Raw genomic sequence first — 21838 nt, forward strand, 5'->3', positions numbered from 1 at the left:
TACAAGAAATGACCATACTGTGTCCAACAGGAGTAGTCTGATTTATGTACAATATATATTCTCATGCTAGACTTTTCTATCCACTTGACTTCTAGTGATCTGGCAGCCTTCTACATATCAAGTGCAGAATGTGAAGTTGGGGAAAGCCCTCTGCGCCACCGCCACTCCTGGAGACAGCAGATTTTCCTGCGAGTCGCTACACCTCAGAAAAACACAGATATTAACGGTAAGAATACCTAAAAAACAAATCAAGTCAACTGTTAGCATGCCAACGTTTAATGCGGTGTTCCCCAAACTACGGCCCTCGGGACGGATTTGGCCCGCTCGCGTCCAGAATCCAGCCCGCGAGAAGTGCCAAGTTAAACATTTATTTATTTTGATTTTTTTGTTATTGTTTTTTCAAATCTGTCCTTTCTAATCCATTTGGTACAGCTTGTTACTCTTGGTGTTTCCTTGCCGCTCAGGCAAATCATATTGTCTAAAAATGCCTTTTCCCATCGATAATGTGACATCATTGCGGTGTGTGTGTGTGTGTGTGTGTGTGTGCGCGTGCGTGCGTGTGTATATTTATATATATGTAGATGTGTGTATATATGTATGTGTATATATATGTATATTTATATATATGTGTGTACGTATACATATATATATATATGTGTGTGTATGTATATATATATATATACATATATATATATATATAGTATATATATATTAATATATATAGTGTGTGTATATCAATCAATCAATCAATGTTTACTTATGTGTGTATATATATATATATATTTATATATATATATATATATATATATACAGTGTATGTATATATACAAACCCCGTTTCCATATGAGTTGGGAAATTGTGCGAGATGTAAATATAAACGGAATACAATGATTGACAAATCATTTCATCCCATATTCGGTTGAATATGCTACAAAGACAACATATTAGATGTTCAAACTGATAAACATTTTTTTTTTTTTTGCAAATGATCATTAACTTTAGAATTAGATGCCAGCAACACATGACAAAGAAGTTGGGAAAGGTGGCTATAAATACTGATAAAGTTGAGGAATGGTCATCATAAAAGCAGCTTCCATGAAATGCTAAGTAATTCACAAACAAGGACGGGGTGAGGGTCACCACTTTGTATGCAAATTGTCGAAAAGTTTTAGAACATTTCTCAACGAGCTATTGCAAGGAATTTAGGGATTTTGCCATTTATGGTCCATAAACTCATCAAAAAGTTCAGAGAATCTGGTGAAATCACTGCACGTAAGCAATGATATTATGGACTTTTGACCCCTCAGGCGGTACTGCATCAAAAACCAACATTAGTGTGTAAAGGTTATCACCACATGGGCTCAAGGAACACTTCATAAAACCACTGTCAGTAACTACAGTTGGTCGCTACATGTGTAAGTGCAAGTTAAAACTCTTACTTTGCAAAGCCAAACCCGTTTTTCAACAATATCCTGAAACGCCACCGGCTTGGCAGGGCCCGAGCTCACCTAAGATGGACTGATGCTAAGTGGAAAGGTGTTCTGTGGTCTGACGAGTCCACATTTCAAATTATATATGGAAACAGAGGACGTGGTATCCTCCAGAACAAAGAGGAAAATAACCATTCGGATTGTTATGGGCGCAAAGTTCAAAAGCCAGCATCTGTGATGGTATGGGGGTTCACTAGTGCCCAAGGCATGGGTAACTTACACATCTGTGAAGGCACCGTTAATGCTGAAAGGTACATACAAGTTTTGGAGCAACATTTTGTCATCCAAGCAACGTTATCATGTACTCCCCTGCTTATTTCAGCAAGAAAAGTGTTACAACAGCGTGGCTTCGTAAAAAAAGAGTGCGGGTACTTTCCTGGCCCGCCTGCAGTCCAGACTTGTCTCCCATCGAAAATGTGTGGCGCATTATGAAGCGTAAAATACGACAGCGGAGCACCCAGACTGTTGAGTGACTGAAGCTCTACATGAAACAAGAATGGGAAAGAATTCCACTTTCAAAACTTCAACAATTAGTTTCCTCAGTTCCCAAACGTTTATTGAGTGTTGTTAAAAGAAAAGGTGATGTAATACAGTGGTGAACATGTCCTTTCCCAACTACTTTGGCATGTGTTGCAGCCATGAAATTGTAAGTTAATTATTATTTGCAAAAAAAAAATAAAGTGTATGAGTTTGAACATCAAATATCTAGTCTTTGTAGTGCATTCAATTGAATATGGGTTGAAAAGGATTTGCAAATCATTGTATTCCGTTAATATTTACATTTTACACAATTTCACAACTCATATGGAAACGGGGTTTGTGTATATATATATGTGTATATATATATATATATATATATATATATATATATATATATATATATATATATATATATATATATATGTGTGTGTGTGTGGATATATATATCTGTATGTATAAATGTGTGTGTATATATATATATATATATATATAGTGTATATATATTTATATATATATATATATATATATATATATATATATATATATATATATATAAATATATATATATATATATATATATATATATATATATATATATATATATATATATGTGTGTGTATATATATATGTATATATTATATATATATACACATACATACACACACACCGCATTTTTCGGAGTATAAGTCGCTCCGGAGTATAAGTCGCACCTGCCATAACTGTTTTTTAAAGAAGGAAAAAAACATATATAAGTTGCACTGGAGTATAAGTCGCATTTTTGGGGGAAATTCTTTTGATAAAATCCAACACCAAGAATATACATTTGAAAGGCAATTTAAAATAAATAAAGAATAGTGAACAACAGGCTGAATAAGTGTATGTTATATGACGCATAAATAACCAATTGAGAAGGTGTCTGGTATGTTAACATAACATATTATGGTAAGAGTCATTCAAATAACTATAACATATAGAACATGCTATACGTTTACCAAACAATCTGTCACTCCTAATCGTTAAATCCCATGAAATCTTATACGTCTAGTCTCTTCCGTGAATGAGCTAAATAATATTATTTGATATTTTATGGTAATGTGTTAATAATTTCACGCATAAGTCGTTCCTCAGTATAAGTCGCACCCCCGGCCAAACTATGAAAAAAACTGCAACTTATTGTCCGAAAAAAAAAGAAGAAAAAAATATACTTGTTGGTCACAAAAAACAGTCATGAAGTTTGGTTCTTTTATCAATTTATTATGGGTCTACTGAAAATGTGACCAAATCTGATGGGTCAAAAGTATACATACAGCAACATACATGATAAATTTTGGTGATGTAGAAAAGTTACAATCGAATCAAATGAGCTTCATGGCATGGCCTCTTAACTTCATGTGAGTGATTATGATTGACGACACCTGTTGACTTCTCTGAGCCCATTTGAATAGGGCTCATGTGACACAGTCATTAGACTCTGTTACAAACGCCACAATGTGAAAGTCAAAGGAACTCAGCACAGATCTGAAAAAAAGGAATCATTGACTTGAACATGTCGTGAAAGTCACTTGGGGCCATTTCAAAGCAGCTTAAGGTCCAAAGAGCAACTGTGCAGACAATTGTTTGTAAGTATAAAGTGCATGGCACAGTTTTGTCACTGCCACGATCAGGAAGAAAATGCAAGCTACCACCTGCTGCTGTTTGAAAATGTGTCAGGATGATCAAGACTCAAACCAGAACCACCAAAAAGCAGGTCTGCAATAAATTGGAACCTGCTAGAACACAGGTGTCAGTGTCCACAGTCAGGCGTGTCTTGCATCGCCTTGGACTGAGAGGCTACCACGCAAGAAGGAAGCCCTCACTCCAGAAGCGACACCTTAAGGCTGGTCTAAAGTTTGCTGCTGATCACATGGACAAAGATAAGACCTTCTGGAGGAAAGTTCTGTGGTCAGTTGAAACAAAAATTGAGCTGTTTGGCCACAATACCCAGCAATATGTTTCGAGGGGGAAAAAGGGGAGGCCTTTAATCCCAGGAACACCAAACCTACCGTCAAGCATGGTGGTGGTAGTATTATGTGCTGGGCCTGTTTTGCTGCTAATGGAACTGGTGCTTTACAAGGAAGTAAATGGGACAATGACAAATTTTTCAGGACAGCCCAAAGGTTGGGTCTTTGGCGCAGTTGGGTGTTCCAACAGGACAATGACCCCAAACACATGTCAAGGAATGACTAAATCAGGCAAGAATGAAGGTTAAGTCCTGACTTAAATGTGTGTGCAATGCTGAAGAAACAAGTCCATGTCAGAAAACCAACACATTTAGCTGAACTGCACCAATTTTGTCAAAAGGAGTGGTCAAAAATTCAAGCAGAAGCGCCTTATTGCAGTGAAACTTGCCAAGGCACATGTAAGCAAATATCAACATTGCTGTGTGTATACTTTAGACCCAGCAGATTTGCTCACATTTTCAGTAGAACCATAATAAATTCATAAAAGAAGCAAACTTCATGAATGTTTTTTTGTGACCAACAAGTATGTGCTCCAATCACTCTATCACAGAAAAATAAGAGTTGTTGAAGTTATTGGAAATTATTGTCAACAAGTTTATGTTAACTTTTGATCGTGACTGTAACTCAGCATCATCTGCATGTTTAAAATTACTTTAAAAAAAAACCTCTGAAGCTGAAATGATGATGCAGTATTAGGGTCTGTCCACTAGGTGTCACTCTTTCCCCGAGACAATACCATTGCACTACTGCATAGTGGCGAGGAAGGCATTGTGTTCATTGCTTCTTCCTCACCTTCATTATTTCATGTCTCCTGCATTGTGGCCTTTTTATTCTGATGAAGTGTTAGGAAGACTTAGAAACAGAACACTTCCCTTCTGCAGCGTATGTTCTAGTAGAAATGATAAACATGTTACTTCTGTGCACAAGTAGGAATCATGCCTGAGCTTGCGTGCCTCCAGATTCTGTGTTGTGATAATTATACACTGTGTGCTCTCTTAGAGAGCTTTGTAAATGTTTGTTGACAGATTAGCTGCTTTGTCACTTGTCACCACAAGTCTGCCAGGGAAAAGTTGACATATTTCACGGAGAAGAAAAGTTTAAAGCGCTCACAGGTTTAATGCTGACCAGGTGCCCGAGTCATTGGATTTGGCCCGCCAAATGGAATACATCTTCATATTGACCTTTTAAACTCACTAGGGGTGCCCCGATTCGATACTGTTGAATTATATCAACTTGAATCTACACATTACATTATTAGTTTTACCACAAGCAGTCCTGCTACGTGTTTACTAGTGTATGTAATATCATGTGCGATACAAGCAGTCCTGCAGCGTGTTTACTAGTGTATGTAATATCATGTGCGATACAAGCAGTCCTGCAGGGTGTTTACTCGTGTGTGTGACATCATGTGCGATACAAGCAGTCCTGCACGGGGGTTTACTAGTGTGTGTGATGTCATGTGCGATACAAGCAGTCCTGCAGCATGTTTACTTGTGTGTGTGATATCATGTTTGATACAAGCAGTACTGGCACGTGTTTACTTGTGTGTGATATCATGTGCGATACATGCGGTGCTTCAGCGTGTTTACTTGGATGTGATTTCATGTGCGATACATGCAGGGTGTTTACTTGTCTGTGTTATGAAGGGGCAATACAAGCAGTCCTGCAGCGTGTTTTCTTGTGTGTGATATAATGTGCGATACATGCAGTCCTGCAGAGTGTGTACTAGTGTGTGATATCATATGCGATACAAGCAGTCCTGCAGCGTGTTGACTATTGTGTGATATCATGTGTGATAAAAGCAGACATTTACGTGTGTGTGTGATATGTGCGATACGAGCAGTCCTGCAGGGTGTTTACTTGTGTGTGATATCATGTGCGATACAAGCAGTCCTGCAGCGTGCTTACTTGTTTGTGATATCATGTGCGATACATGCAGTTTTGCAATGTGTGTGTGTGTGTGTGTGTCTCAAGCAGCCTTGTAGAGTATTTACTTGTGTGTTATTGTGATATAATGTGCGATACAAGCAGTCTTGCAGGGTGTTTACTTGTGTGTGTGATATCATGTGCAATACAAGCAATCCTGCAGCGTATTTACTTGCGTGTGATATCATGTGCAATAGAAGCAGTCCTGTAGCATGTTTACTTGTGTGTGATGTCTTGTGCGATACATGCAGGCCTGCAGGGTGTTTACTTGTGTGATTTTATGTGCGATACAAGCAGTCCTGCAGCGTGTTTACATGTGTGTGATATCATGTGCAATACAATCAGTTCTGCAGTGTGTTTACGTGTGTGTGATATCATGTGCGATACAGTCAAGCCTGCAGTGGGTTTATGTGTGTGTGATATCATGTGCGATACAGTCAGTCCTGCAGAGTATTTACTGTGTGTGAGATATCATGTGCGATACAAGCAGTCCTGCAGAGTATTTACTTGTGTGTGATATCATGTGTGATACAAGCAGTCCTGTAGGGTGCTTACTATTGTGTGATATCATGTACAATAAAAGTAGTTCTGCAGTGTGTTTACTTTTGTGTGATATCATGTGCAATACAAGCAGTCTTGCAGTGTTTACATGTGTCTGTGTGTGTGTGTGTGTGTGTGTGTGTGACATGTGCAATACAAGCAGCCTTGCAGTGTGTTTACGTGTGTGTGATATCATGTGCAATACAAGCAGTCTTGCAGAGTGTGTGTGTGTGTGTGTGTGTGTGTGTGTGATTGTGAGTGAATGGGATATCATGTTTGATACAAGCAGTCCTGGCGCCCAGATTTGATACTGTTATCACATATCGGTCCAATATCAGCATATTAAAACACGTTTGGTATGATATCGGCTTGCATCTAAACTTTCTAGTATTAGTTTTACTACAAGCAGTCCTGCAGCGTGTTTACTTGCATATGTGATATCATGTGCGATACATGTAGTCCTGCAGCGTGTTTACTTGCATGTTTGATATCATGTGCGATACAAGCAGTCCTGCAGCGTGTATACTTGCATGTGTGATACCATGTGCGATACAAGCAGTCCTGCAGCATGTTTACATGTGTGTGTGTGTTATAGCATGTGCAATACAAGCACTCATGCAGCGTGTTTACGTACCTGTAATATCATGTGCGATACAAGCAGTCCTGCTACATGTTTACTTGTTGGTGTGATATCATGTGCGATACAAGCATTCCCGCAGCGTGTTTACTTGCATGTTTAATATCATGTGCAATGTAAGCAGTCCTGCAGCGTGTTTACTTGCATGTTTGATATCATGTGCGATACAAGCAGTCCTGCTACGTGTTTAATTGTGTATGTGATATCATGTGCGATACAAGCAGTCCTGCAGAGTGTTTACTTGTGCGTGATATCATGTGTGATACAAGCAGTCCTGCAGGGTGCTTACTAGTGTGTGATATCATGTACAATAAAAGTAGTTCTGCAGTGTGTTTACTTTTGTGTGATATCATGTGCAATACAAGCAGTCTTGCAGTGTTTACATGTGTGTGTGCGTGTGTGTGTGTGTGTGTGTGTGTGTGACATGTGCAATACAAGCAGCCTTGCAGTGTGTTTACTTGTGTGTGATATGTGCAATACAAGCAGTCTTGCAGAGTGTGTGTGTGTGTGTGTGTGTGTGTGTGTGTGTGTGTGTGTGTGTGTGTGTGTGTGTGTGTGTGTGTGTGTGTGTGAATGAATGGGATATCATGTTTGATACAAGCAGTCCTGCAGAGTATTTACTTGTGTGTGTGATATCATGTGCGATACAAGCAGTCCTGCAGGGTGCTTACTAGTGTGTGATATCATGTACAATAAAAGTAGTTCTGCAGTGTGTTTACTTTTGTGTGATATCATGTGCAATACAAGCAGTCTTGCAGTGTTTACATGTGTGTGTGCGTGTGTGTGTGTGTGTGTGTGTGTGTGTGTGACATGTGCAATACAAGCAGCCTTGCAGTGTGTTTACTTGTGTGTGATATGTGCAATACAAGCAGTGTGTGTGTGTGTGTGTGTGTGTGTGTGTGTGTGTGTGTGTGTGTGTGTGTGTGTGTGTGTGTGTGTGTGTGTGAATGAATGGGATATCATGTTTGATACAAGCAGTCCTGCAGCGTGTTTACTTTTGTGTGATATCTTGTGCGATACAAGCAGTAATTTAGCTGTGGGTGTGTGATATCATGTGCGATACAAGCAGTCATTTACTTGTGTGTGATATCATGTGCGATACAAGCAGTAATTTAGTTCTGCGTGCGTGCGTGCGTGCGTGCGTGCGTGCGTGCGTGCGTGCGTGCGTGCGTGCGTGCGTGCGTGCGTGTGTGTGTGTGTGTGATAACGTGTGCGATACAAGCAGTCCTGCAGAGTATTTACATGTGTGTTGTGATAGCATGTGCGATACAAGCAGTGCTGCAGAGTGTTTACTTGTGCAAAGCTGGTCAGCCAGTTACATCTAAGTGTCTTCCAATAAGCACACTATTTCTCCAGTTTTAGTCAAGTCATTTGCAAAAGGTAAACATGCTAGGCTAGAGGCTACTCGGATGTTACAGCTAAACTACAGCTAAGCACATAATAGCGTACATGCCAGATGTCCATAACAATCATTGAACGATAAAAAAACAATTGTGTCAATATAAACAAGTATTAAATAATTATAACTGAATGATATATACAGATATAAGGTTCTGCATTTTTTGTCCAAAAACAATTACCACTTTACTTCAACTAAAGGACAGTGTAAGTCAATTCCAGACAGTTAATGTTAAGTAGGTTAGTGTTTCTCATACCGACCATTGTTCTCGGTCCGACTAATATCTCATGCTCAAACCTTTTCTAACATTCCACACTTCAAAATAAAACATATATGATTCCAGTTGGTGTCAGATTTGAAGGATATCGGGAGTGAAAAAGCTTAGCGCTCACACTATCATTGATTGCATGTTCGATAGCTTGTTAGAATCTGTCATTGTTAATAGGTACTTATTAGAATAACTTTTGGACTATTTGTGTTTCATGCTTAAAACTGCTGTGTTTGGCCCCCGGCCCGTTGACACATTTTTACTTTTGGCCCTTGGAAGCAGAAGGTTAACATTCTGTTGTATAGTCTGTTGACACATACAGTCGTATTCAAAAGTTTACAAACACTTGTAAAGAACATATTGTCATGGCTGTCTTGAGTTTCCAATCATTTCTGCAACTCTTATTTTTTTGTGATAGAGTGATTGGAGCACATAATTGTTGGTCACAAAAAACATTCATGAAGTTGGCTGCTTTTATGAGTTTATTGTGGGTCTACTGAAATTGTGAGCAAATGTGCTGGGTCATAAGTATACATACAGCAATGTTAATATTTGCTTACATGTCCCTTGGCAAGTTTCACTGCAATAAGGCACTTTTGGTAGCCACCCACAAGCTTCTGCTTGAATGTTTGACCACTCCTCTTGACAAAATTGGTGCAGTTCAGCTAAATGTGTTGGTTTTCTAAAATTGACTTGTTTCTTTAGCATTGTCCACACGTTTGAGTCAGGGCCTTGGGAAGGCCATTCCAAAACCTTCATTCCAGCCTGATTTAGCCATTTCTTTACCACTTTTGAGGTGTGTTTGGGGTCATTGTCCTGTTGGAACAGCCAACTGTGCTCAAGACCCAACCTCCGGGCTAATGATTTTAGCTTGTCCTGAAGAATTTGGAGGTAATCCTCCATGTTCATTGTCCCATTTACTCTCTGTGAAGCACCGGTTCCATTGGCAGCAACACAAGCCAAGAGTATAATAGTACCACACCATGCTTGACGGTAGGTATGGTGTTCCTGGGATTAAAGACCTCACCTTTTGTCCTCCAAACATATTGCTGGGTATTGTGGTCAAACAGCTCCATTTTTGTTTCATCTGACATCACATGGACAAAGATAAGACATTGTAGAGCAGGGGTCTCAAACTCAGTTTACCCGGGGGCCACTGGACGCAGAGTCTGGGTGAGGCTAGGCCGCAAGAAAATATTTCTTAAAAAAAATGTTGCATTCTCCTCAGGACGTCTAGTTGTATAATGACGTTTCAAATTGTATCCCTTGTGCACCGCAAATTTCTCTGTGCAAATGAGACACGCCTGGGTGCCCCTGTTCTCAACAAAGAAATATTGCATCTCCTACTTTTCCTGGAATTGTCTTTTCTCATCACTAACTTTTTTCTTCACTGCAGGCTTTGAAAAAGACATGTTTGGGGTTGTGGAATATTTTTGTATTTAGCCGACGCACGGAGAATAATGTTATTTCCGCAATGTGTGTCGTTCCGCTTTTCCTCCCTACAGCAACTCGGCGGATAATAGCCGGGAATGTACCGGGATAGCGAGCGCAAAAAAGTGACGGCTCCTTGAGTGTTATCCGGCGTCATATAGAAATATATGTAGTGTTCATCATGTGAGGCAATGCAAACCAAACAATAAAAAAATATTATAAATAACGGTTTGAATTGGTCCAGGTTATCGGGGACTGTTATTACAGACGGACAGGTGTCGCGGTGTGACTGCAGCCAGGCACGTAAGAAAACCCTCGTCTCCATGGCAACGTTTCTGTCGCTTTCACTCATTTGCCGCTTGTCCACTAACGCAGCGGTAGGCAACCCAGAATGTTGAAAGGACCATTTTGGAGCCAAATAACATAACGCTGCCAAGCGCCATTCATATAAAACTTGCGGGCGGCGCTAACATTAAACTTTCATATTAAGGGGGGGTGCCGCAAAATAACGTCTCGCGGGCCGCGTGTCTGATGAAGCAAAAACTGAGCTGTTTGGCCACAATACCCAAAAAAAAATAAGAGTTGTAGAAATGATTGGAAACTCAAGACAGCCATGACATTATGTTCTTTACAAGTTTATGTAAACTTTTGACCACGACTGTATCTCAATCAATCAATCAATGTTTACTTATATAGCCCTAAATCACTAGTGTCTCAAAGGGCTGCACAAACCACCACGACATCCTCGGTAGGCCCACATAAGGGCAAGGAAAACTCACACCCAGTGGGACATCGGTGACAATGATGACTATGAGAACCTTGGAGAGGAGGAAAGCAATGGATGTCGAGCGGGTCTAACATGATACTGTGAAAGTTCAATCCACAATGGATCCAACACAGTCGCGAGAGTCCAGTCCAAAGCGGGTCCAACTCAGCAGCGAGAGTCCCGTTCACAGCGGAGCCAGCAGGAAACCATCCCAAGCGGAGGCGGATCAGCAGCGCAGAGATGTCGAGGCGGATCAGCAGCGCAGAGATGTCCCCAGCCGATACACAGGCAAGCAGTACATGGCCACCGGATCGGACTGGACCCCCTCCACTGGGGAGAGTGGGACATAGAAGAAAAAGAAATGAAACAGCAGATCAACTGGTCTAAAAAGGGAGTCTATTTAAAGGCTACAGTATACAAATGAGTTTTGAGGTGAGACTTAAATGCTTCTACTGAGGTGGCATCTCGAACTGTTACCGGGAGGGCATTCCAGAGTACTGGAGCCCGAACGGAAAACGCTCTATAGCCCGCAGACTTTTTTTGGGCTTTGGGAATCACTAACAAGCCGGAGTCCTTTGAACGCAGATTTCTTGCCGGGACATATGGTACAATACAATCGGCAAGATAGGATGGAGCTAGACCGTGTAGTATTTTATACGTAAGTAGTAAAACCTTAAAGTCACATCTTAAGTGCACAGGAAGCCAGTGCAGGTGAGCCAGTACAGGCGTAATGTGATCAAACTTTCTTGTTCTTGTCAAAAGTCTAGCAGCCGCATTTTGTACCAACTGTAATCTTTTAATGCTAGACATGGGGAGACCCGAAAATAATACGTTACAGTAGTCGAGGCGAGACGTAACAAACGCATGGATAATGATCTCAGCGTCTTTAGTGGACAGAATGGAGCGAATTTTAGCAATATTACGGAGATGAAAGAAGGCCGTTTTAGTAACGCTTTTAATGTGTGCCTCAAAGGAGAGAGTTGGGTCGAAGATAATACCCAGATTCTTTACCGTGTCGCCTTGTTTAATTGTTTGGTTGTCAAATGTTAGAGTTGTATTATTAAATAGAGTTCGGTGTCTAGCAGGACCGATAATCAGCATTTCCGTTTTTTTGGCGTTGAGTTGCAAAAAGTTAGCGGACATCCATTGTTTAATTTCATTAAGACACGCCTCCAGCTGACTACAATCCGGCGTGTTGGTCAGCTGTCACTGAATTCTGGATTACCGTCTGAATGTTGACGAATGTATGATTAGGTCACTTCTGTCTACACAAGACGGGCGTTGGTCTCACTATGGCACCCACTGACTCGGTTATATCTCCTGCCATAGTAAACGATCTACAGCAGTGGTACCGGGCCGCGGCTCGATTGGTACCGGGCCGCAAAATAATTTGTAATAATTGTTTTATTTTTTATTTTTTTATTTTATTAAATCAACATAAAAAACACAAGATACTCACAATTAGTGCACCAACCCAAAAAACCTCCCTTTTTCATGACAAAAATAAAAAATTACCAAAAATAAAAAAGAATTTGCCTCCACCGCCAGACCGCGGGACAAATTATCAAGCGTTGACCGGTCCGCAGGTACAAAAAGGTTGGAGACCACTGATCTACAGTGGTCTGAAATATCAGCCCCAGTCTGTCGTGACTTGGTGCTTTATTTTTCTGCGTGATGGACTCGCACACTTCAACTCGTGTGGTTTGGGTGTGTATTTATTTACGTGTGTGCAAACTTTGCATACACACATGAGATCATGGGTGTGTCGCTGTATTTGTGTGCCGTGCAGGGCGGCGCCGTGGCTCAAGGTCATGTTGACAGTCCACACAGACGGCGGGGAGTCATGCCGGGCAGCGACGTCGTTCTAAGTCGGGAGTGTTTACCCAGGGTTGTGTCCCGAATAGACTCTGTCTGTCTTATTAGTTTTTCAAGAGGGTAGCATTGCTGTCATCGCCATGGTGACCTCAAATCGCCTACAGTGGAACCTCGATTTGCCAAATCATTGAAGTTTTGCACACCTTGAACACAATCAAGTGCTATACACTACTAGGTGATGGATCGGCTTCATGTTGAATGACAAGCCAAAACAATGACGAGAAGCTGCCGACACAAGTTTCGTTGTACTTGTTGCAATGACAATAAAGACCTACCTACCTACCTACCTACCTACACGCGCTCAAACAGAAATCCCTTAGATGCCCTCACAAATGATTAGAAATCGCGAAAATGCTTAACTTTAACAATCACATTGCTACAACAAATACATTAAAGAAAAAAGTTAAATCAACATTGTACGTGTGTGTGTGTTCTTGGAAGAGGTGCCGCTGAACGAGAGAGGGAGCGCTTCCCTGCTGTGAAATATGTCTGCTTTGGCATATTCTTACAGAAATCTCCAAGTTCATCACGATTAAAACTCATTAGTGGCGCCCAGATTTGATACAGTTATCACATATCGGTCCAATATCAGCATATTAAAACAAGTTTGGTATGATATCGGCTTGCATCTAAACTTTCCAGTATTAGTTTTACTAAAAGCAGTCCTGCAGCGTGTTTACTTGCATATGTGATATCATGTGCGATACAAGTAGTCCTGCAGCGTGTTTACTTGCATGTTTGATATCATGTGCGATACAAGCAGTCCTGCAGCGTGTATACTTGCATGTGTGATACCATGTGCGATACAAGCAGTCCTGCAGCATGTTTACATGTGTGTGTGTGTTATAGCATGTGCAATACAAGCACTCCTGCAGCGTGTTTACGTACATGTAATATCATGTGCGATACAAGCAGTCCTGCTACATGTTTACTTGCTGGTGTGATATCATGTGCGATACAAGCATTCCTGCAGCGTTTTTACTTGCATGTTTAATATCATGTGCAATGTAAGCAGTCCTGCAGCGTGTTTACTTGCATGTTTGATATCATGTGCTATACAAGCAGTCCTGCTACGTGTTTAATTGCTGATGTGATATTATGTGCGATATAAGCAGTCCTGCAGCGTGTTAACTTGCTGGTGTGATATCATGTACAATACAAGCAGTCCTGCAGCGTGTTTACTTGCATGTGTGATATCATGTGCGATATAAGCAGTCTTGCAGCATGTTTACTTGTGTGTGTGTGTGATAGCATGTGCAATAGAAGCACTCCTGCAACGTGTTTACGTGCATGTAATATCATGTGCGATACAAGCAGTCCTGCAACGTGTTTACTTGCTGGTGTAATATCATGTGCGATACAAGCAGTCCTGTAAATACACTGTAAATACAAGAACAGTACCTTTTTTTTTTTCTAAGGTAAAAAACTGTCAGCTCAGTTGCCAAAATTAAAAAACAAAACAAAGGTATTGTTTCATTTACAGTAATATAACCACAGTACATTTTACAGTAATAAGTAAAAAAACAAAACACTATTTTACAGTAAAATTCTGGCAACTAAGCTGACAGTTTTTCCATTTACTGTAATATGTTAAATAAACAAACCAAAAATATTTTACAGTAAAATGCTAATGACTAAGCTGACAGTTTTGCCATTTACTGTAATAGGTAAAAAACAACACAATTTTACAATAAAATATTGGCGACCAAGCTGACAGTTTTTCCTTTTACGGTAATAGGTAAAAAAAACAAAACTATATTTTACAGTAAAATTCAGAGGACTGAACTGGCAGTTTTTCATTTACTGTAATATGTTAAAAACACAACTATATTTTACAGTAAAATTCTGGGGAGTAAGCTGACAGTTTTTCTATTTACTGTAATTTATTAAAAAAAACAACACTATTTTACAGTAAAATTCTGGCAACTAAACTGAAAGTTTTTTCCATCCACCATAATATGTAAAAAAAAAAAAAGTCTTATATTTTACAGTAAAATTATGGCGACTAAACTGACAGTTTTTCCATTTACTGTAATATGTTAAAAACACAACTATATTTTACAGTAAAATTCTGGGGACTAAACTGACAGTTTTTCCATTTACTGTAATATGTTAAAAAAAACAACAAAAAATATTTTACAGTAAAATACTGGTGACTAAGTTGATAGTTTTGCCATTTACTGTAATATGTTTAAAAAACTTACAAAAAAATATTTTACAGTAAAATGCTGGCGACTAAGCTGACAGTTTTTCCATTTACTGTAATATGTAAAAAAACCAACACAATTTTACAGTAATATTCTGGCGACTAAGCTGACAGTTTTTCCATTTACTGTAATATGTTTAAAAAACTTACAAAAAAATATTTTACAGTAAAATGCTGGCGACTAAGCTGACAGTTTTTCCATTTACTGTAATATGTAAAAAAAACAACACAATTTTACAGTAAAATCCTGGCGTTTGAACTGACAGTTTTTCCATTTACTGTAGTATGTTAAAAACACAACTATATTTTACAGTAAAATTCTATGGACTAAGCTGATAGTTTTTCCATTTACTGTGATATGTAAAAAAAAAAAAAAAAAAAGTATATATATATATATATATATATATATATATATATATACTTTTATGGAGCCACTATGGATTGAACTTTCACAGTATCATGTTAGACCCGCTCGACATCCATTGCTTTCGGTCCCCTAGAGGGGGGGGGTTGCCCACATCTGAGGTCCTCTCCAAGGTTTCTCATAGTCAGCATTGTCGCTGGCGTCCCACTGAATGTGAATTCTCCCTGCCCACTGGGTGTGAGTTTTCCTTGCCCTTTTGTGGGTTCTTCCGAGGATGTTGTAGTCGTAATGATTTGTGCAGTCCTTTGAGACATTTGTGATTTGGGGCTATATAAATAAACATTGATTGATTGATATATATATGTATAGTTTAGTTGCCAGAATTTTACTGTAAAATAGTGTTGTTTTTTTTAATAAATTACAGTAAATAGAAAAACTGTCAGCTTACTCCCCAGAATTTTACTGTAAAATATAGTTGTGTTTTTAACATATATATATATATATATATATGTGTATATATGTGTATATATATATATATATATATATATACGTATATTACAGTAAAATGCTGGTGACTTAGCTGACAGTTTTGGCATTTAATTTAGTAAGTAAAAAAAACAACTCCATTTTACAGTAAAATTCTGGCGACTAAACTGACAGTTTTTCCATTTACTGTAATATGTAAAAAAAACAACACAATTTTACATTAAAATTCTGCCGACTAAGCTGACCGTTTTTCCATCTACTGTATTATGTTAAAAAAACTTACAAAAAATATTTTACAGTAAAATTCTGGCGACTAAGCTGACAGTTTTTCCTTTTACTGCAATATGTTAAAAAAACAATTATATTTTACAGTAAAATTCTGGGGACTAAGCTGATAGTTTTTTCATTTACTGTGAAATGTTAAAAAAATAAAACATTTTACAGTAAAATGCTGGTGACTAAGCTGACAGTTTTGCCATTTACTGTAATAAGTAAAAAACAACACAATTTTACATTAAAATTCTGCCAACTAAGCTGACAGTTTTTCCATTTACTGTAATATGTTAAAAAAAACAAGAAATATTTTACGGTAAAACTCTGGTGACTAAGCTGACAATTTTTCCATTTACTGTAAAATGAAAAAAAAACAACTAAATTTTAAAGTAAAAATCTGGAAACTAAACTGACAGTTTTTCCATTTACTGTAATATGTTAAAAACACAACTATATTTTACAGTACAAAGTCTGGGGACTAAACTACAGTTTTTCCTTTTACTGTAATATTTTAAAATTAATAAATAAATTAATACAGTAAAATGCTGCTGACTAAGCAGACAGTATTACTATATACTGTAATAAGTATAAAAAAACAACCCAATTTTACGTTAGAATTCTGCCAACTAAGCTGACAGTTTTTCCATTTACTGTAATATGTTAAAAAAACAAACAAGAAATATTTTACAGTAAAACTCTGGCGACTAAGCTGACAATTTTTCCATTTACTGTAAAATGGAAAAAAAACTAAACATAATTTTACAGTAAAATTCTGGAAACTAAACTGACAGTTTTTCCATATACTGTAGTATGTTAAAAACACTACATTTTACAGTAAAAATTCTGGGGACTAAACTGACAGTTTTTCCATTTACTGAAATATGTAAAAAAAAAAAAAAAATTTTACAGTAAAATTCTGGAAACTAAACCGACAGTTTTTCCGTATACTGTAATATGTTAAAAACACTATATTTTACAGTAAAAATTCTGAGGACTAAACTGACAGTTTTTCCTTTTACTGTAATATGTTTAAAAAAATAATAATAATACAGTAGATGCTGACTAAGCAGACAGTTTTTACCATTTACTGTAATAAGTAAAAAAACAACACTATTTTACAGTAAAATTCTGGCGACTAAGCTGACAGTTTTTCCATTTACTGAAATATGTAAAAAAACAACACAATTTTACAGTAAAATTATGGCGACTATACTGACAGTTTTCCATTTACTGTAATATGCCAAGAAAAAACAAAACACAATTTTACAGTAAAATTCTGGCGACTATACTGACAGTTTTTCCATTAACTTTGATATGTTAAAAAAACACAATTTTACAGTAAAATTCTGGCAACTAAACAGAGTTTTTTCCATCCACTGTAATATGTAAAAAAACACTATTTTACTGTAAATTTCTGGCGACCAAACTGACAGTTTTTCCATTCACTGTAAAATGTTAATAAAAAAAAAACAATTTTTTAAAATTAAAATTATGGTGACTAAACTTAGTTTTTTCATTTACTGTAGTATGTTAAAAAAAAAATAAAAGAAAAACTATTTTACAGCAACATTCTGGCAATTAAGCCAACAATTTTTCCATTTACTGTAATATGTTAAAAAAACACAATTATACAGTAAAATTCTGGAAACTAAGTGTCCTGTTTTTGCTGTAAAATATTGCTTTTTTTGTTCAGTATGCGTAAAAAATGTATATAACAATCAGATGTATACATTATATGGCCCTCTGATGGCAGCCATAACTGCGATGTGGCCCTCAATGAAAATCAGGTTGACGTCCCTGCTATAGTCAAATGAAATTTTCCTTCCGAAACCCCAAAATATTAACGCTGACACTGCTGTTGGAAATTTGTGTTAAGTTTCGGCGCATTTGTTGTTAATTGTTTTAGCACATCAATGAAATGTCATTAAAACTTGCATGATTCATTCTACAAAATGTTGAGAGCCAACAGGCATTGAGTGTTGTGCAGAGTGCATCTCATCTACTCGCTCCTACAGACTTTTGTTGAAGTCTGTGTTTGTCTAACAAATACACGTCTCTCTTAGAGACGTGTGTTGAGAGCCTGCTGTTTGCTTAGTGACCGTGCTGAATGTCTCGGCACATCTTTAAAGGCCTGCCCGGCACAGCCAGTAGGTAGAGATCAGCGATACCCTCACGCACCACAAAGACCAGTATTGTGGTCCCGTGTCTACGGCGTGTGCGTACAGTACGTAGGTGAAGTCCAAAAAGGCAAGTGCCATCCAACTGGTTGTCGCTGGATGTCCTTCCTCCAGACAACACAGGGTATTTTGAGGTTTGGGATCCACCCTGTACTTTAGGGTGGAGTCTCGCAACATTTTCTTGTATTTTTGGTGTGTTGCACCCATCTGCGTCAAAAAATAAATGTGTGTATATGTCTTCTATGTTTAGCCTTTATTTTGCGTGCTTGTCCTAAATTCCTGTTTATCCTGGTCCTTGACTTCTTTGATAAAGCCTTGAGAAAAGATGAGGTCAAGCATCTATTTCCTATCCTTTCCCTCGTTATTTTATGCACATTGACAATGACAATGATGTCATTCATAGTGACAACGTACCTTATTTCTGCTCTCCATTACGCACCTGCCATCAATCACATCGGTCCTAATTGTGTGGACGAGCATTCCATGGATTTTGACTTTGCATATTATTTCGCTTTCTAAGGATTTCTGTTAGAAAGGTGGCAGTTATGTGCGATATCGTGCATGTCAGCGTTTTTTCAGATGCTGCACCCTCAAAGCTGTAAACACCGTCTCACATGTTTGTTTGGTTTTTTAAACCGTTGTTTATTTGGTTTTTACAGACATACAGACAAAAGTAAACACAAATACATCAAATACTGGACCCCCCCTCCCCCCACAAGTAAAATACAATTTGGAAAAAATACATGTACACACACACACACACATATATATATATATATATACACACACACACACACACACACACACACACACAGTGGGACAAAAAAGTATTTAGTCAGCCACAGATTGTCCAAGTTCTCCCACTTAAAATGATGACAGAGGTTTGTAATTTTCATCATAGGTACACTTCAACTGTGAGAGACAGAATGTGAAAAAAATCCAGGAATTCACATTGTAGAATTTCAAAGAATTTATTTATAAATTATGGTGGATCTCTGGCTCTCACAGACCTGTAACTTCTTCTTTACGAAGCTCTTCTGTCTACCTGTATTAATGGCACTTATTTGAACTCGTTATCTCTATAAAAGACACCTGTCCCCGGCCTCAAAACAGTCAGACTCCAAACTCCACTATGGCCAAGACCAAAGAGCTTTCGAAGGACACCAGGAAAATAATTGTAGACCTGCACCAGATTGGGAAAAGTGAATCTACAATAGGAAAGCAGCTTGGTGGTCAAAAATCAACTGTGGGAGCAATTATCAGAAAATGGAAAACATACAAGACCACTGATAATATCCCTCGATCTGGGTCTCCAGGCAAGATCTCATCCTGTGGGGTCAAAATGATCATGTGAACGGTGAGCAAAAATCCCAAACCACACGGGGGGACCTGGTGAATGACCTGCAGAAAGCTGGGACCAAAGTAACAAAGGTTACCATCAGTAACACACTACGCCGACAGGGAATCAAATCCTGGAATGCCGGACGTGTCCACCTGCTTAAGCCAGTGCATGTCCAGGCCCGTCTGAAGTTTGCTAGAGAGCACATGGGAGAATGTCATGTGGTCAGATGAAACCAAAATAGAACTTTTTGGTATAAACTCAACTCATCGTGTTTGGAGGAAGAAGAATACTGAGATGCATCCCAAGAACACCATACTTACTGTGAAGCTTGGGGGTGGAAACATCATACTTTGGGGCTGTTTTTCTGATAAGAGGACAGGACGACTGATCCGTGTTAAGGAAAGAATGAATGGGGCCATGTATCGTGAGATTTTGAGCCAAAACCTCCTTCCATCAGTGAGAGCTTTGAATGGTTGACCAAATACTTATTTTCCACTACAATATACAAATAAATTATTTAAAATTCCTACAATGTGAATTTCTGGATTTTTTTTCTTCGCATTTTGTCTCTCACAGTTGAAGTGTACCTATGATGAAAATTACAGACCTCTGTCATCATTTTAAGTGGGAGAACTTGCACAATCGGTGGCTGACTAAATACCTTTTTACCCCACTGTATATATATATATATATATATATATATATCAATCAATCAATCAATGTTTATTTATATAGCCCCAAATCACAAATGTCTCAAAGGACTGCACAAATCATTACGACTACAACATCCTCGGAAGAACCCACAAAAGGGCAAGGAAAACTCACACCCAGTGGGCAGGGAGAATTCACATTCAGTGGGACGCCAGCGACAATGCTGACTATGAGAAACCTTGGAGAGGACCTCAGATGTGGGCAACCCCCCCCCTCTAGGGGACCGAAAGCAATGGATGTCGAGCGGGTCTAACATGATACTGTGAAAGTTCAATCCATAGTGGCTCCAAGACAGCAGTGAGAGTCCCGTCCACAGGAAACCATCTCAAGCGGATCAGCAGCGTAGAGATGTCCCCAACCGATACAGGCGAGCGGTCCATCCTGGGTCCCGACGAGCGGTCCATCCTGGGTCTCGACTCTGGACAGCCAGTACTTCATCCATGGTCATCGGACCGGACCCCCTCCACAAGGGAGGGGGGGACATAGGAGAAAGAAAAGAAGCGGCAGATCAACTGGTCTAAAAAGGAGGTCTATTTAAAGGCTAGAGTATACAGATGAGTTTTAAGATGAGACTTAAATGCTTCTACTGAGGTAGAAGCATTTAAGCATATATATATATATTCATTAAAGGATCAAACTTCATGAATGTTTTTTTTTGACCAACAAGTATGCTCTCGCTACCAATCACTCTTATCACAATATATATATATATATATATATATATATATATATATATATATATATATTTATTTATTTATTCATTTTTTCCACCACTTGTCCCTTTTGGATTTGATTTGCAGGGGGTGCTGGAGCCTATCTCATATGGTTTGGGGACCCCTGATTTAGTAGATTACATAATAATGAGTTTGTTAATGCTACTTTCCAATCAGCATTGTTATATTATTCCGGAATCCTATTTTTTTTTTTCTTTTTTTTTTTCTGCAGCATCACGTTGTCTGATCCAGTCTAATGCCATAATTACCTTTGATGTTTTTCAGAGCGCGGAGACTGTCTGGACGGGGTTCATGTGTGTGGGGGCCAATCGGTCGTTGTGGGGAGTGCGGAGTCGTCCATGAGAGCGGTGCCTGAAGAGAGGACAAGAAAGAGCAAAGAGGAACTCCGGGAGCTATGGAGGAAAGCCATCCTACAGCAAATTCTCCTGCAAAGGATGGAGAGAGAGAACCAGAAGCTGCAGGGTGAGGATGAATGAATGAATCAAGGGTGGGAAAAGTGCATTGGCTTTTCCACCCACGTGAGCGTGCATGCAGCCTAGTACTTTTCCACGTATGTGTGCACACAAGCAGTGGGTTCATCGTTGACATAACGGTGTCTAATCCTCCTCTTCCTCTTCAAAATGTGGTCACACATGCTGAATGTTCGAGTACGCAGCTGTTTTCTGAAGCTTGCTGCAAATGAACAAGTTCTAGTTGAAATGAAAAAAGTCAATATATACTCGTGCTTGTTGGC

General features: G+C 38.7%; 1 protein-coding gene and 1 long non-coding RNA gene across 5 annotated transcripts in view; one reads left to right on the forward strand and one right to left on the reverse strand.

Moving 5' to 3' along the window:
• The window catches only part of tbc1d1 (TBC1 (tre-2/USP6, BUB2, cdc16) domain family, member 1), a 168077-nt gene that overhangs the window by 75285 nt on the left and 70954 nt on the right, over positions 1–21838 (forward strand). For all 4 annotated transcript variants that reach the window (XM_061906987.1, XM_061906996.1, XM_061907005.1 and 1 more), the window contains 2 exons: positions 96–226; positions 21370–21567. In XM_061906987.1, the coding sequence (XP_061762971.1) occupies positions 96–226; positions 21370–21567 (329 nt within the window). The remainder of the gene's footprint in view (positions 1–95; positions 227–21369; positions 21568–21838) is intronic.
• The window catches only part of LOC133556772 (uncharacterized), a 687-nt gene continuing 112 nt past the window's right edge, over positions 21264–21838 (reverse strand). The window contains exons 1-2 of the long non-coding RNA XR_009807593.1: positions 21624–21838; positions 21264–21530 (exon numbers count right to left, since the gene is read on the reverse strand). The exon at positions 21624–21838 is cut by the window's right edge and continues 112 nt beyond it. This is a non-coding gene — a long non-coding RNA (uncharacterized LOC133556772). The remainder of the gene's footprint in view (positions 21531–21623) is intronic.

The sequence above is a fragment of the Nerophis ophidion genome, linkage group LG01 (assembly GCF_033978795.1).
Source record: "Nerophis ophidion isolate RoL-2023_Sa linkage group LG01, RoL_Noph_v1.0, whole genome shotgun sequence".
Lineage (NCBI taxonomy): Eukaryota > Metazoa > Chordata > Actinopteri > Syngnathiformes > Syngnathidae > Nerophis > Nerophis ophidion.